The sequence below is a fragment of the Neomonachus schauinslandi genome, chromosome 2 (assembly GCF_002201575.2).
Source record: "Neomonachus schauinslandi chromosome 2, ASM220157v2, whole genome shotgun sequence".
NCBI lineage: Eukaryota > Metazoa > Chordata > Mammalia > Carnivora > Phocidae > Neomonachus > Neomonachus schauinslandi.
Genome location: NC_058404.1, coordinates 194,431,918 through 194,448,123, shown reverse-complemented (window position 1 = coordinate 194,448,123; position 16,206 = coordinate 194,431,918). Strand labels below are relative to the sequence as shown.

At 41.5% G+C, this 16,206-nt stretch overlaps 1 protein-coding gene across 1 annotated transcript; it reads left to right on the top strand.

Annotated features, from left to right (window-relative positions):
* Nucleotides 1–576: 576 nt before the first annotated feature.
* Nucleotides 577–2,137, top strand: LOC110571320 (retinal rod rhodopsin-sensitive cGMP 3',5'-cyclic phosphodiesterase subunit delta-like). The gene is given in 3 exon segments (XM_044913111.1): nt 577–644; nt 1,517–1,929; nt 1,932–2,137. Coding segments are annotated over 3 exon segments (687 nt in total).
* The last annotated feature ends 14,069 nt before the right edge of the window (nt 2,138–16,206 follow it).

Here is a 16,206-nt window from a genome sequence, read left to right as displayed (position 1 = left end):
TTTCAGTGTTCCCATAATGTCCTGTCCTACCCTCGCAAGGTGTTTATTAAACTGTATTTCAGTAGCAATTTTTCTTGTCTGCACTCCCACTTGAAAAGAATGGGTATCATTTTCTTCTCCAAGTGCCTAGCTTAGTCAAGGGCAGGAGGAAGGAAAGCAGAATGGATTGAATGAATGTGTATTTCCTGTGTCATACAATGTTGGAAGAGGGGAACATAAGTTATGATTTCTTATATAGTTATCCATATAAAGGGGTAGTCTGGAATATAAAAAAAATTATACCAGATAACCATGACAGAGTAACTGTTACAGGACTACCCTCTGATCCTAAACTTTGAAAACAGTATGAAACACATGAAATAATTCAGACGTTGGACAATAGGCAGTGAAACACTGTGCTGCCTGAGATGGATGAGAGACATGCAAGGAGTGGCCCATGTTTGCACAGCTTCCTTGCTGGGAGAATTTTCTGGTTTGCAATGCAGGGAGGTGAAGCCCGAGCAGAGCATGGTCTTGCTGAGCTGAGCAGGCAGAGATGGAAAAGACAAATAAAGTCATTGGAATGCTGGACGCACAATGCCAACGAGGAGGACACTGTGCCGGGAAGGAGATCCAGAAATTCTGAGGGGTCTCTTGAGTCTAAGGTAATTAGTAAGCTGCATATATACCATAGGGCAATTTTGTGAGGTTTGGTATATTAGTTTCCTAGGGCTGCTGTCATTTAGTACCATGGACCATGTGTCTGAAACAACAGAAAATCTGTCTCAGAGTTTGGGAGGCTGCGAGACCAAGATCAAGGGTTGGTTCCTTCCGAGGGCTATAGAAGGAAAGGATCTGTTCCATGCCTCTTCCCTGGCTTCTGATGGTTGCTGGCATTCTTTGGCATTCCTTCGTTTGGAAACGTGTCACCCTAATTTCTGCCTTCATGGTCACTTGTCATTTTCCCTGTGCATGTCTGTGTCCAAATTTCTCCTTTTTATAAGGACATTAGTCATGTTGGATTGGGATTCCACCCTACTCTAGTATGACCTCATCTTAATTTAGCTAATTATATCTGCAATGATCCTGCTTCCAAATAAGTTCACATTATGTGGTATTGAGGGTTAGCAGTTCAACACAGGAATGGGGCAGGGGCAGGAAATGACACATTTCAACCCATAACACCTGGCAAAAAAATCTGATCAGGGATTTATGAGCAGAACAGGAAAGACTGAGACATGTGAGAGCTCCAGCCAGACTAAGTGGAGAGAACTTGATAAACCAGCCAGGCCTTCAGCTGAGATACTGGAAAGGTCATGCATGAGGACAGGGTGCTCCCCTAACAATAAAGTAAACTCCCCTCACTCACTCTAACAAAGCTTTAAAAAGTCCTCAAAAAAGTTCAGGCAGATCCACAAGTACATTAACTGGCTACCAGACCAAAAGTCAGCAATGCTAAAGAAACACAAAATCCAAGCATTCAATTCTGTAGAATTCACAATCTCTAGTATAAAGGAAAGTGTTGCCAGAAATGCAGAGGAGGGGAGAAGGGATCAGGAGCGGGAGCTGAGGGGAGGGAGAGGCCGGTCCGGGTCTGGCCGCGGCAGCTGCTCGCCCGAGGTCTCCAGGCCCGGCTGCGGCTCCGTCCTCCGTTCCTGGGCACCGTCTGCGAAGCTCCGCGGGGCCAGTGTAGGAGAGCTGCAGGCGGCGACCACCGCATCCTGTCAGCAAAGGACGAGCGGGCCAGGGAGATCCTGAGGGGCTTCAAACTAAACTGGATGAACCTCCGGGATGCTGAGACAGGGAAGGTACTGTGGCAAGGAACAGAAGATCTGTCAGTCCCTGGAGAGGAGCATGAAGCCCGTGTTCCCAAGAAAATCCTCAAGTGCAAGGCAGTGTCTCGAGAATTGAACTTCTCTTCAGCAGAGCAAATGGAAAAATTCCGCCTGGAACAGGGCAAGGTCTGGAAGAGTGGTTCTTCGAGTTTGGCTTTGTGACCCCGAACTCCACAAACACCTGGCAGTCCCTGATAGAGGCAGCGCCCGAGTCCCAGATGACGCCCGCCAGCGTGCCGACTGGGAATGTTATCATAGAGACAAAGTGTTTTGAAGACGATCTTCTTGTAAGCACATCCAGAGTGAGACTTTTCTACGTTTGAGAGAAGAATGTGTGTGCATTTCAAGAATTTGGGTTTTGGGGGGGAAGGAGGAAACTGTTTACTTTTTTCCTCCACACATTTGGTTTTTGACACTTCCACCCCTAATTCCCTGTACGGCAGAACCCACCTGCGGCCACCAGGGGACCAGTTCTGTGTAGGTTACCAGATGGCTGTTAATTCCTGAGCCGCCATCTTCCACTGACCAGACTCAACTCCCAACCCCAGACCAGGGCAGAGGGTGAGCCTTGACTCCTTCCCAGGGTGACGCGGGACAGACGCTTACCACGAAAGCCACTGCTGTTCCCGCCCCCGCCCTGCCTCCTCCTTGGGCCCTGCAGGCGACACGTCTTCCTTTGGCCCCTAGTTTTGGAAAAATTCATATTCCTGACCTATGTTTAGTTTTTTTCCTACCACTTCTATTTCATACGTTCTCATACATTTAACTTGTAAAATAGACTGTGATATTATTATTATTATGTAATGAATTAAAACATATGAATTAAAATATTCCTACAGTCAAAAAAAAAAAAGAAATGCAGAGGAGTAGGAAAATGTGACCTATAAGCAGGAGAAAGACAAGTCAGTAGAAGTAGACATGTCTACATCTATTTAGCAGGTTTGGATTTAACAGATAAGGACTTTAAAATAATTATTATAAAATATGTTCAAAATATTTAAGGAAAACATGATGTGGCAAAACATAGAAAAGAGAACATAAGTGAAACCACGTATGGTTTCACTTATTTGTGGAACATAAAGAATAACATGGAGGACATTAGGAGAAGGAAGGGAAAAATGGGGGGATGGAATTGGAGGGAGAGATGAACCATGAGAGACTATGGACTCTAAGAAACAAACAGGGTTTTAGAGGGGAGGCGGGAGGGGGGATTGGTTAGCCCGGTGATGGGTATTAAGGAGGGCACGTACTGCATGGAGCACTGGGTGTTATACGAAAACAGTGGATCGTGGATCACCACATCAAAAACTAATGATGTATTGTAAGGTGACTAACATAACATAATAAAATAAAATTTAAAAAGAAAAGAAAAGAGAACATAAGATAAATGGAAATTGAAATAAAAACTAAATAAAAACACTAAACCCGAAAATAGAATTATAATATCTGAAGTAAAAAATTCAAGAGTGGTTTAATGACAAATTAGACACTTCTGGAGAAAAAACAGTCTTAGAGAACTGGCAACAGAAACAATTCAAATGGAAGCAAAGCACAAAAAAGGAAAAGCCTGAAAAAATTAGCAGAGCCTTGGTGACACAAAGACAAGTGCTCAAAGAGGTGGGTCATGGGAGCCCCCAAGAAAGGAGGTCAGAGAAATTCGGCCAAAATATTTGGCCCCCCAAAATGAAGATATTTGGGCCAACAGACACATGAAAAAATGTTCCACATCCCTTGGCATCAGGGAAATTCAAATCAAAACCACAATGAGATCCCACCTTACACCAGTTAGAATGGCAAAAATGGACAGGGAAGGAAACAACAAATGTTGGAGAGGTTGTGGAGAAAGGGGAACCCTCTTACACTGTTGGTGGGAATGCAAACTGGTGCTGTCACTCTGGAAAGCAGTATGGAGGTTCCTTAAGAAGTTAAAAATAGAGCTACCCTAGGACCCAGCAATTGCACTACTAGGTATTTACCCCCAAAATACAAATGTTGTGATTTGGAGGGGCACCTGCACCCCAATGTTTACAGCAGCAATGTCCACAACAGCCAAACTGTGGATAAAGCCAAAATGTCCTTCGACAGACGAATGGATAAAGAAGATGTGGTGTATATATATACAATGGAATTCTACTTAGCCATCAGAAAGGATAAATACTTACCATTTACATCAATGTAGATGGAACTGGAAGGTATTATGCTGAGTGAAATAAGTCAATCAGAGAAAGACAATTTCATATGGTTTCACTCATATGTGCAATATAAGAAACAGCACAGAGAGTCATAGGGGAAGGGAGGGAAAACGGAATGGGAAAAAATCAGAGAGGGAGACAAACCATGAGAGACTCTTAACTCTAGGAAACAAACTGAGGGTTGCTAGAGAAGAGATGGGTGGGGGATGGGGTAACTGGATGATGGGTATTAAGGAGGGCACGTGATGTGATGAGCATTGGGTCTTATACACAACTGATAAATTATTGAACACTACATCTGAAACTAATGATGTACTGTATGTTGGTTAATTGAATTTTTAAAAAATGAAGATATTTGGTCACATATTTTCCAAATTTGATGAAAAAATCAAGAATATTATCAGACCCAAAGAAGGATAAATACATCTAGGAATATCATAATTAAATTGCCAAAAAAAAAGGTGAAAAGAACATCCTAAAAGCATCTGTAGAAAGGGGATGCATTATCTGCAAGGCAACAGTAAGCATGACTGCTGGGCTCTTATCAGAAACAGTGTTAACCAGAAGGTAATAAAACATGTTCGAATTGCTTAACTTTTTTTTTTTTAATTAGAGTTCTATATCCAGCACAAATACACTTCAGAAATAAAGGTGGTGTAGGGGTGCCTGGGTTGTGCAGTCAGTTAAGTATCTGACTCTTGGTTTCGGTCAAAGAATTACAGCTGGCAAAATTAAAAAATATTTTCAATGGAATGATAATTAAGACACATCTAAACATGCATTGGGAGGCAACTAAAGCACTGCTTAGAGGAAATTTTATAGCTCTATCTACTTATATTAGAAAAGAATAAATGCTTAAAGTCAAGGATCTAAGCTTCCAACACAGAAGCCAGAAAAAGAAGAAATTAAGCCTAAAGTCAGTAGAAGGAAGAAATAATGTAAAACAATACAAACCAATAAAATAGAAAATAAACAAGTGTAGAGGAAATCAATAAAATTAAATGTTGGTTCTTTGAAAAGTTCAAGAATATTGATAAGTTTCTACTGTGACTAAATTAAAAAACAGACAAAAAAACAGAAATTATTAGTATCAGGAATGAAAGAGGGAATATCACCATAGGTTTTACAGACCCAAGAAGAAATAGAAAATCTAAGTAGCCTTATATTTACTAATAAAATCAAATTAGTATTTAAAAAGCTACCATGAAGGGGCTCCTGGGTGGCTCAGTCGGTTGAGCATCTGACTCTTGATTTCAGCTCAGGTCACGATCTCAGGGTGGTGAGATTAAGCCCCGTATCAGGCTCCGAACTCAGCACGGAGTCTGCTTGTCCCTCTCCCTCTGCTCCTCCCCTGGCTAGCACGTACTTTCTCTCTCAAATAAATAAAATATTTTTTAAAAAATAAATTAAAAAAATAAAATAAAAAGCATACTATGAAGAAAGCTCAGAGCCAAATGGAGACACTAGTGAATTCTATCAAATAGAGTCAAATGGAGACACTAGTGAATTCTAACAAATAAGTAAAAACTCACAGTCTTGAACACTTGTTTTATGAGCACAGTATAACCATGATCCCAAGATCATTCAAAAACATTAAAAGAGAACTAATGATCAGCATTACACATGAATATAATAGAAAAAATATTTTTAAAATATTAGCAATTTAAATTCTGCAATATATTTTAAAAAGGCAATGCATCACAATTCAGAGGGGTTCATCTGAGAAATGCAATGTTGACTTAACACCCACAAATCAATCAATGTAAAACTTTTCCCCTAAAGATGGGAACAAGCAAGTTGTATACTCTTACTTTTTCAGTCAGTTAAGGTTTGAAAAAATACACAGAGCAATTCAATGTAAGAAAGTTTTTCAATCAATTTTTCCCAAATAACTAGATATGGAGGGAAAGAAGGTATAAACTCCTACCTCACATGGCACACAAAAAATAACTCAAAATAGATTATAGACCTAAGGTAAAATGCAAACTATTAAGTATTGAAGGTCATCTTCATGGCCTTGGTATAGGTAAAGATTTTCAGAACCATGAAAGTACTAACTATTAAAGAAAAAAAAATTGATCAATTGCATTTTATCAAAATTGGTCTTCTATTCATCAAAAAACACCATTAAGAAAATGACTGGACAGGCCACACAATGGGAGAAAATATTTGCAGTATAAATCAAACAAGGGATTGTATCCATAATCTATAAGCACTTACAATTCAAAAATTAAAAGTCAAGAAATCTATATAGAAATGGTAGAGGTGGGCAGAAAGCAAAATACTTGAACAGACATCTCATGAGAGAAGATAGATGAATAGCCAAAAAGTTCAACATCTTTAGTCAGCAGGAAAATGCAAGCTAAAACCACATGGAGATATTACTACCCACCCACAAAAATGATTAAAATTAAACACTGAAAATACCAAGTGGCAATAAGGATAAGAAGCAACTGGAACACTCATCCATCGGTGGTGAGAGTATAAAATGGTACATCCATTTTGGAAAATGGTTCAGCAATTTTTTTTAATAAAATAAAACTTCTACTCTCTGGTCCATGAATTCCACTTCTTTGCATTTATCTGAGAGAAATGAAAACATGTTTTATGTCCACAAAAGTATGGGTCCAAGAATGTTCAGAGCTCTTTATTCATGAGAGTCAAAATCTGAAAAGAGAAACACAAGTGTCCCATCAGAAAAATAAATGAACGAATGTCAGGATATCCGTTGACTAAACAAATTTCAAATACATTTATATCATGGAATATGACCAATAAAATCATAAACTATTGATACATTCAACAATATGGAATGAATCTCAAAACACTGTACTAGGTGAAATAAAAACAAGCAAAGTTACATACTGTATGATTCCATTTATATGACATACTTAGGCAAAGCTAAACCAACAGTGAAAGAAACCAGAACAGTGGCTGGTTTGGAGAAGAAGGATGTGCAGGAATCAGCTAGAAGGGGGCATGAGGGAATTTCCTGAGCAAATGGAAAAGTTCCGTATCTGAGAGGAGTGTGGTTTATAGAGTTTGTCAAAACTAATTAAACTGTACACTCAAGATCTTTATATTTCTTTGAATATAAGCTATATCTCAATAAATTATGACATTTTACTAATAAAAAAAAATGTGCCAGAGTGAATATAAGTGGTTATAATAGGAATGATTGACAGGAATCACAGTGGCACCAAAATGGAAGTGGTCAGACTTGGTTGGGAGAGGTGGAGGGTCTGAAGAGAAGAATGAGATCTGGGACTGTGTATGGCATGGACATAGGACAAAACCCAAATGGAGGAAGGTTATTTGGAGCCCAGGAATTTCCTGGCATGATTCATCTTAGTAATTCACGAGGGACAATATAGCTAGTAGTTAAGAGCTTACAGTCTGAAGCCAGCCTGCCTAGGTTTATATTTTAGCTCCACCACTTACTAGCTCTGAGACTTTGGACAAGTTCCCTAACATCTTTGTGTGTTTTCTTATTTGTAAAATAGGGAGAATATTACTTAACTCAAATTGTTATTGTGAGGATAATATGTTTTAATAAATGTAAAACACTTAGAAAGAAAAAATCTGATGCATACTCAGCACTCGCTAAATATTAATTGTCATCATTATTAGGTTTTTCTGAAGAAAAAGAATTTTGACAATGGGTCCTAGGGAGAGAGGGGTGGTAGTAGTTGAAAACAATGGAGAAGATAGGAGGTTGTTGAAATGTTGTGATTAGTAAAAAATATATATTTTGTCATTCAGACGACCAAATACATATTTCTCGTATCTCATATATTCTTATATATATTTGGTCTTCATCCACATTTCCTGGCTCCTGGGTCTCAAAAACCCTAAGAGTTTCCTAAGTGACGAGGGCAGTAAAGGGGCCTTTTGGTATGTTAAGGAGGTGACTTTGGGACCCCCACCTAAGAAGGAGGGCTGGTTGCCAAGGGAACCAACCTTGGAATTACAAAGTAGGAACTTTCAGTCAAGGGACTTTTTGGGAGGGGGAGGGGCTGGAAGTTGAATCAATCTCCAGTGGTCAATAACTGAATCAATCATGGGAGAAAGAAGCATAATGAAGCAGAAAAAGCATGGGCATCAGGGTCAGACAGTCCCAAATTTTGTGTGACATTTATTACCTATGGCATGTCAGCAAATTACCCAACTTCTCTGAACTTTGTTGTTGCTGTTGTTTTTAATCTGTGAAAATAATATCACACATGTATAACGTTTGTTAAGTGCGGTGTCATATATAAACTATATTCTGTATTGCCTGTTCTAATTAACTAATCCTCAGGACACGCTATAAGGTAGGAACTGCTATTACCTCCATTTTGCACCTTAAGAAACGCGCTCCCAAAACTGCATCGTTTGCCTACACTCACAAAACTAGCAAACAGTGGAGCTCAGATACAAATCAGATAGTCAGAATACAGATTTGAGCCTTAGCACATACTGGGTTGTAGTGAGGGCCGCATCAGGTCATGTAAGCAACGTGTGGGACACATGGTGGGTGACTAATGCTCAGATGGGATAGAGAGAGAGGAGGCCACTTTGCCATGCCTGATTTTCACATAAAAGGAGACTCATCAGCATAGTGTTCTCATTCCCACTGCCCCTCACTCACTACACACTAGTGGAAGAGGAAAGACATATCCAGTGGGTGAGTTTTAAAGAAAATAAAGAAAGTCATGCTTGTTCCTTCTTCTCTCCTTCCTCTTGGGAGCATATGTATCTCTCGTTGCACAAAGGGTACGTTTATCCTCAGTTGTCTGATACCCCAAGTCTCAGGATCCAGCATCACCTATGACTTAGGCAGTCTATCTGGCTGTCTCACTAAACTCTGTGCTCTCTAATCCTTCCACTATCAGTCAAGAGGTAGTATTTTGACCTTATCTGCCTTACTCTTTGGTCCTATATCTCATTGCAGACAGTGAAGCCAGAGCAGGGGTGGAAGGGAGGTAAGTATTCATTGCTTCTCCACAACTCTTGAACCTCCATACACCCTCCCAGCTTCTATTTATCTGTAATGGGCTATGAGATTTCTTCTGGACTGAACACCTCAGTCCAAACGTTTTTAGACATCTAGAAGCCAAGATATGGCTTCTAAGTAAACAAAGGAAACTTTATTTGAAGTTAACTTGTTTGAAGGCAACATCTTGCTGCTCTTCTGAGTGATTTCTTTCAAACGGTCTTACCCAGTTAACTACAACATTCCTCCCTGAATCAGCTAAGCCAGGATGGCCCTTGCCTGGCCTGCTCTTGCCAACATACATACTCCATTCCAGAGAGAGGAAACTGTCCAAGGCACTGTGAGTTTGGAGGAGCTGGTACCAAGATGAGTCAAGCTGAGAGATATTTAAAACAGACTCAGCCTCACAGGGCCTTCCTGAGCTCACACCATTCAAACCTGAAAGAGGCCGTTTCTCATTAATATTGCCAGCTGAGAGTCTCACACAAATTATTACACTCCGTCCTTCCCACCCTGAGAAATATTCCAGTCATTGGACTGGAAATAAAGACTCCAGTTCCCTCAGTTGAGCTGCTGATGTTTGATGTGTTCTCCAATCTCATTCTTCTCTCTCTGCCAAAGTGAGTGAAATGTTTCCACCACTGTCCCTGAGGCCATTCTAGCACACGGGGTGCGTCAGATTGACATATATATACACCTAGTTTAATGGAGCTAAATGTGGAAATGAAAAAAGTACTGCAGTGCAACCAGATGAATTCTGTTCATAGAAAACTTAGGACTCAGGGCGCCTGAGTGGCTTAGTTGTTAAGCGTGTGCCTTAGGCTCAGGTCATGATCCCAGAGTTCTGGGATCACTGGGCTCCCTGCTCAGCGGGAAACCTGCTTCTCCCGTTCCCACTCCCCCTGCTTGTGTTCCCTCTCTAGCTGTGTCTCTCTCTGTCAAATAAATAAATAAAATCTTTAAAAAAAAAAAAAAGAAAGAAAGAAAGCTTAGGACTAGGAAAATGAATTTTATCCCTGCTCCGCATGGTCCCTGGATCTAACTTCACTTGTTCGTTTGCTCCAGAAATACTTACTGTGTGACAAGGAGGGTAGTTAGTATCAAGAATACAAAATCCAGAGGCACCTGGCTGGTTCAGTCAGTTAAGCATCCAACTCTTGATTTCAGCTCTGGTCATGATCTCACGATTGTAAGATCAAGCCCCGGGCAGGGCTTGCACTCAGCGGGCAGTCTGCTTGAGATTCTCTCTCTCCCTCTGACTCTGCCCCTCCCCCTACTCATGCAAGCACACATGTGAGCATGCTCGCTCTCGCTCTCTCTCTCTCATAAATAAATAAATCTTTAAAAAAAGAATACAAAAGAGCTTATAGTATACAAGCTGATTCACAAACAAGTGAATCAGTGACAAACAAGCATAATCATATGTGATAAATGATAATATTTAGAGCATTGAATGTGTACATGATGGAAAAAAAGCAGCAGAGTGTGATAAAAATGGAAAGGCTGCATCTAATCCTGACCTCCAGCTAAGGAAATGGTTTTCTGGTGAGAAGACCTCTGAATTAGACATTAAGAACGCCCAAGGGTTGACCTGTCAGAGAAAGAAAAAAGGTAGTTCCTGTTTGAAACAAGAACATGTGCAAGGCACAGAGGCGTTAAATTGCAAGGCATTAAATTACATTTGAGGAACTATAGGCACATTTCATGACTCAAGAGAACTGTACACACATAGCTTATCCATTTGGCATTATTTAGTATTCAAAGTCCTACACAAAATAGTTTGGAAAGATACAAAAGAGAAGTTTTAGCGATCGATATTGAAAAGAGATGACCTGGGGACAAATGATTACCATTCATCAAAGAATACTTACTGAAACAACAGAGAGAAAAAAATGAAAGCAAGACTACCGCTCAGAACACTACATCAAAAACTAACGATATACTATATATTGGCTAATTGAACATAATAATAAAAAATATTAAATAAATAAATAGATAGATAGATAGATAAATAAAACCACCACCACCCCTCCAAAAAAGAATTACATTGTGATTTATCAGACTACTTTGGAAGTGGGATCATTTTATTAACTGTGTTTTTCTGATGGGACAATCACCCTTTTTTAGCAATAGCCTTGAAGCATCTTCTTAAAAACTGATAGTTTTTTTCTCTTAAATAATAAAGCCGTTAGAATGATGTCTGGTAAAAGTAAGGATTCCCTAACCATGGCAGTAGGAAGAGCAGTAGGAAGTAGTTCTATTAGTAGTAGCCATCCTGATGGCAGAACTAGTAATCCTTACAGCAGCTGGACTAGCTGAAGTAATAGCAGTAGTAGTATAAGAATAACAGGACAAGAAAGATATAACTGCCTTGTCGACTCTGAACTATGCAAAAATCTCAGAGTACTTATGAAAAAAGTAGTCCTTCTCTTTGGCCAGGCATGTAACTGAATGCTAGGGGAAACCTCAACCTAATCAGAGAAGCCTAGAGTTAAAGAAGTCAGGCACCTAAAAATGAGCTTTTAAAATATCTCTGCTATCAACCTCATGATCTACTTTCCTCCTCTCCTCTCCAGATTCCCCAGATCTCCACTCTGGATGAATCAATACTCCCTCTCTATGTTCACGAGGCACTTTTTGCATGAACATGGTTCTCTGTTCATCATGATTATAGAGATTTGCATCTTTGCTCCAGACTGTTACCTCCTTGAGACTGTAATTCGTGTCTTGTCCATATGGATGCCCCAAGCATTCGACAGTCTTGCAGGATCACAGCAAACGTTCAGTGAATCACCATTGCATTTAACGGACTCTCCTTGTTATTTGTCTCCCTCCATGGAATGTAAAGATAAAACTCTGGAGAAGTGAAAGTTCAAATGACTAGGCTCTGGCCATTGAAGTTTTGCTCTCCCAAAATGATGCACAGTCCACCCAAAACAAGCATGGAAAACATTTTAGTGCTCAATCACAGAGTTCACAATGCATGGACATTCACATAAGGTCTGACAGTGCTTGAAGAATATCTTAATGTTCCAAAAAATATCAGAAATCAATTGAAAAGAGAGAAAATCTCAGCATCAGTTGAGAATGATCTGAGGATGTTGGCATATGAGATCCTTCATATCCACTCACCAAAGGACTTCAAAAAAATGGAGGAGGATCTAGGGCCTGGTTGTTTACCCACCAACAGGGCATGACAGGAATGAGGAGGACCTCCCAATGGAGAGGAAGATAAGGAGACATCGCTGGGCAGGCAGGGGATGGGTGCAGGAGCCCATGCCGATCACCCAGCCAGCGTGGCTGCAGGAGCTGAGGAAGCAGGAAGCAGAGAGAGAAAAGGCCAGGATGGGGAGTCTGGGAGGTTTGCACATCCATCTCGGCAAGCACAGATTGCCACCCCGCAGACTGATCTGCTGGTCGGTGACCTTCTGCCAGCCTGGGTCCTAGGGAAGAATCCAGCTCCTGGGAAGACAGGCAGTAGGAGAGATGGACAAGTTGGGAAAAGGGAACTCAAAATGGAATCACAGTCATTGCCCATCTGGTGAGAACTTGTCATCCTCCAGGTGCTATCGTAGAGGCAGGGGATACAGGCGTAAACACGAGGCCAACCTCAACCTCACAAGGGGAACTCACAGAGGGGAGACATGTCAAATAAACCAAGATTTATAGTATAATATGGTAAGCTTTCCAATAAAATGAAATAACTAAAATGTGCTGAGTGCTTAGTATGTAGCAGTAACTACCTAAAGAGCTTTATATGTATGACTCCATGTAGTCTCACAAAAACCCTACAAAGTAAAGAAAGTAGAGTCCATTCTAATAGTTCAATAGAAAGAATTTAATAGAGGTACTTGGTTACAAAAGTACTGGGAAAGCTGCATAACCAAATAGACAATGGCAAGGCAACCCAGAGAGTAGCAGAAACACGAAAACACGACCCCACCTACAGGGATGTAGGTTGAGGGGACACAGGGATGGGCTTCCAGAGCTGAGAAGCCAGAGTGACCAGAAGAAACTCAGTGCACATATGGAGGCTACCCAACAGGGGCTGGGACCTTGGAGGAATGACTCCAATCACCTGACATCTCCCTTCCCTGGCCCTCCAATCTCTTTCAAGTGTCTCCCATTGACTGAACACTGCTGGGAGGCAAGAGATACGTTTTCAGAGGAATAATAAGTAATGGATCTGAGAACAAACTGGTAAGACACCAGCACAAAACCAATGAGGTGGGTGCTATTGTAAAGAATGCAGATAATGAAATTAAGTCACAGAGGAATAAAAACACCTGCCCAAGATCACAGAGTTGGACCCCAGAGACCACGTTCTCATCCACCCTGGCACACAGCCACTCATAGATAAATAATGGAGTTCAGTGGGAACATTAATCCAGCTGGAGTGGGGAGATGGTCAGGGACCAAAGAGTCTCCCAGGAGACCAAAGAAAATACTTGGTTCCAAGAATAGGATCACAGAAGAGATTCAAGCTTGGAAAATTTTCAGCCTCAGGAACTAGGAAAAGGAACAGTACCTGGTACACATAGAGGGTTTAACAAATGAATGTCTTGAATTTATAAATGGGTAAATGGGCCCCTTAATTTGAACGATATCTGGGGTGGAGAATAAGTGGTAACCCAAAATCTAAGCCGTCACGAAAGGACTCAATGCCCCTGTCACTCTATGAAGGAAGAGAAGATGGGGGGGTAACAGTTGGTGTTTATTGAACCCTTGTAGCATCGTGCAAGTGCAAAATAGTGTTTATTGAACCCTTGTAGCATCGTGCAAGTGCTATTGCATAGCAATAGCAAATGCCATTGGGACTATAACTATCCCTGTTTTACAGGTGAGGAACCTAAGCCTCCAGAGTTAAGTAACTTGCCCAAAGTTAGCCAGTAATTAGGAGAGCCAACATTCAAACCCAAGGCCTTCCTCCTTCAGTTTGGATTAGCCGGGGAACTAGGGTGGACAGAGACTGCAGAAGGGACGGGAGAGGATGCCCCTTCAACCCACTTACAGAGAACTGCAGAAGGAAGGAAGAGGGAACCAATGGTGTTGCCCGCTTGGCAGAAGCCAAATAATGAAAAATGAAACTATTGAGATGCCAACAAAAATCCTTTCCAAATTCTCCCCTTGCAAAGGCAATTCCACTTGTACTTTGATCTTTGACCTGGACCCATACAATTAATTCCACATCATATTTCTGCATATTGCTCTCCAAGGAGAATTGAGTTTACACTTCCCCCCCCAATCCAAACCATAACAGTGCTTAATTAGGTGATAATTTATGTAGTACTTAGCATGAACTTTTGGCACTTGCTGGACAAGGTTGTACAAGTGCACACATGTTATCACCTGACTACATCAAGTAACAGGGCCTGGGCATTGGTGACGTGTCTTGGGCTTTACAAGGTATCAAATGACTTTTATAACCCTGTAGTACCTGGCTTTCTAGTAGGCAGAACTGTCTCTAGTGTGTATTAATATACTGAATATTATGCCCACATGTACTTAAAACACTGATTCCAAGCACTTCAAAACAACAAGGAGCCTGGAAAATCGGAGAAACAGATGTTGGATGAATAGTCGGCCTTCTCGGGGTCTATCATTCAACTTCAGGGAAATGGTGCAACAGCAGAAGGGGATCGCTCAGACCTTCACGGTGGAAAATAAACAGAACATTCCCTGCTGGCAAACACAGTCTATGGTGATAACGAGGTTCTGCACCCTCGGCTCCAACCCTCACGTCCCAGCCTTGTCAACAAGACTGACCCAGAAATGGTTTTTTCTCAGGCATCCCGTTAGGGCTCAGAAGGTCATGACTGTGTGGCCCCAAAATGTTGCAGATGCTCATTTACATCCCACGTGCTTGTCAAGAGAGGAAATCCTGAAAAATGGCAGATGCCTGAACTTCAGTGAGTGTACAAGCTTGGGTCCAAACCTCTGCAAGATAGAACCTCGAAGAACGTCTTCCAGTCATCCTTAATTCTTATCATGCTCATGAATGAAAGTAGAAAGACATAGGAAGGGACATTATTTTGGCTCCTGGATACTGTGTTGCATCTGTCCTCTCTCTAAACTAAAATCAAGGGGTGCCTGGGTGGCTCAGTCGTTAAGCGTCTGCCTTCGGCTCAGGTCACAATCCCAGGGTCCTGGGATCGAGCCCCACATCGGGCTCCCTGCTCTGTGGGAAGCCTGCTTCTCCTTCTCCCACTCCCCCTGCTTGTGTTCCCTCTCTTGCTGTGTCTCTCTGTCAAATAAATAAATAAAATCTTTTTTAAAAAAATTAAAAATCAATTAAAATCAATTCCCAGAGAAAGTACCGTCACAGACTTGGCCTTCTTCCATTGACTCCAGGAAGAAACAGAAGGATGGAGAGAACATGGAACACGACCTGTGTCTCATTCTGAGCACCACAAGTTTGCTCCAGGCCCATGGCCCTCGGTGGGCTAGACAAAGGAGCTCATAACTGAGGACCTAGAACAGGAGGAAATCCACAAAGATGACTCATACTATAAGTTGGGATCCCCACACACCACTGAGGGCCATTCCCAGCAAATTCAGATCCCTCTTTAAGGTCGTTCCCTCTCAGAGCCAGGTCCACCTGGCACATCTCCCTGGGGTTTATCTCCTAGCTGGGGCCTTGCTGCCACGTCATGGATTGATTGGGCTTTTGACATGTGCCATGCAAGTCTGCCCCTCTGCAGGCCCTAGGGACTGCAGCTGGGGATGTTCCTGGCTCCCCCCACCCCTGCAGGCCTCCCTGAGACCACCACGTCCTTGCCCTGGCTCCTCAGTTTATCTGACTCTCTGCTCGGGCACACCCTCCATCCTCCTGTGGTCAAAAAGAAAGCAAGTAAAGGCTGAAAAAATTCAACTATGAGGTTAAAGTTGAAAATGAACCCTCTTTTCCCTTCCTGGTATACTTCAGTCAAAAATAGAAGTTGTATATTCCTAGCTACTACTCCTACACAAATACTACAAGTCTAATGTGGGTCTAAAATAGTGTTGAAACCAAGCCTATAATAGTTTCATAAACCATATGCTTGTTCTTTCTCCAAGAATTCTTTTAAAATTGAAAATAAGTAAAACATTGTTCTGGGTGCTCTGAGGAAAACAAAGATGAATAATGTGCACTGTCTTTATAGAGTTTACAATCCAGCTCAAGAATTAAGATACAAGAGCTGTGGCTCCAGCAAATCCAGAGTCCCAGATGACTGAGATCCCTGAA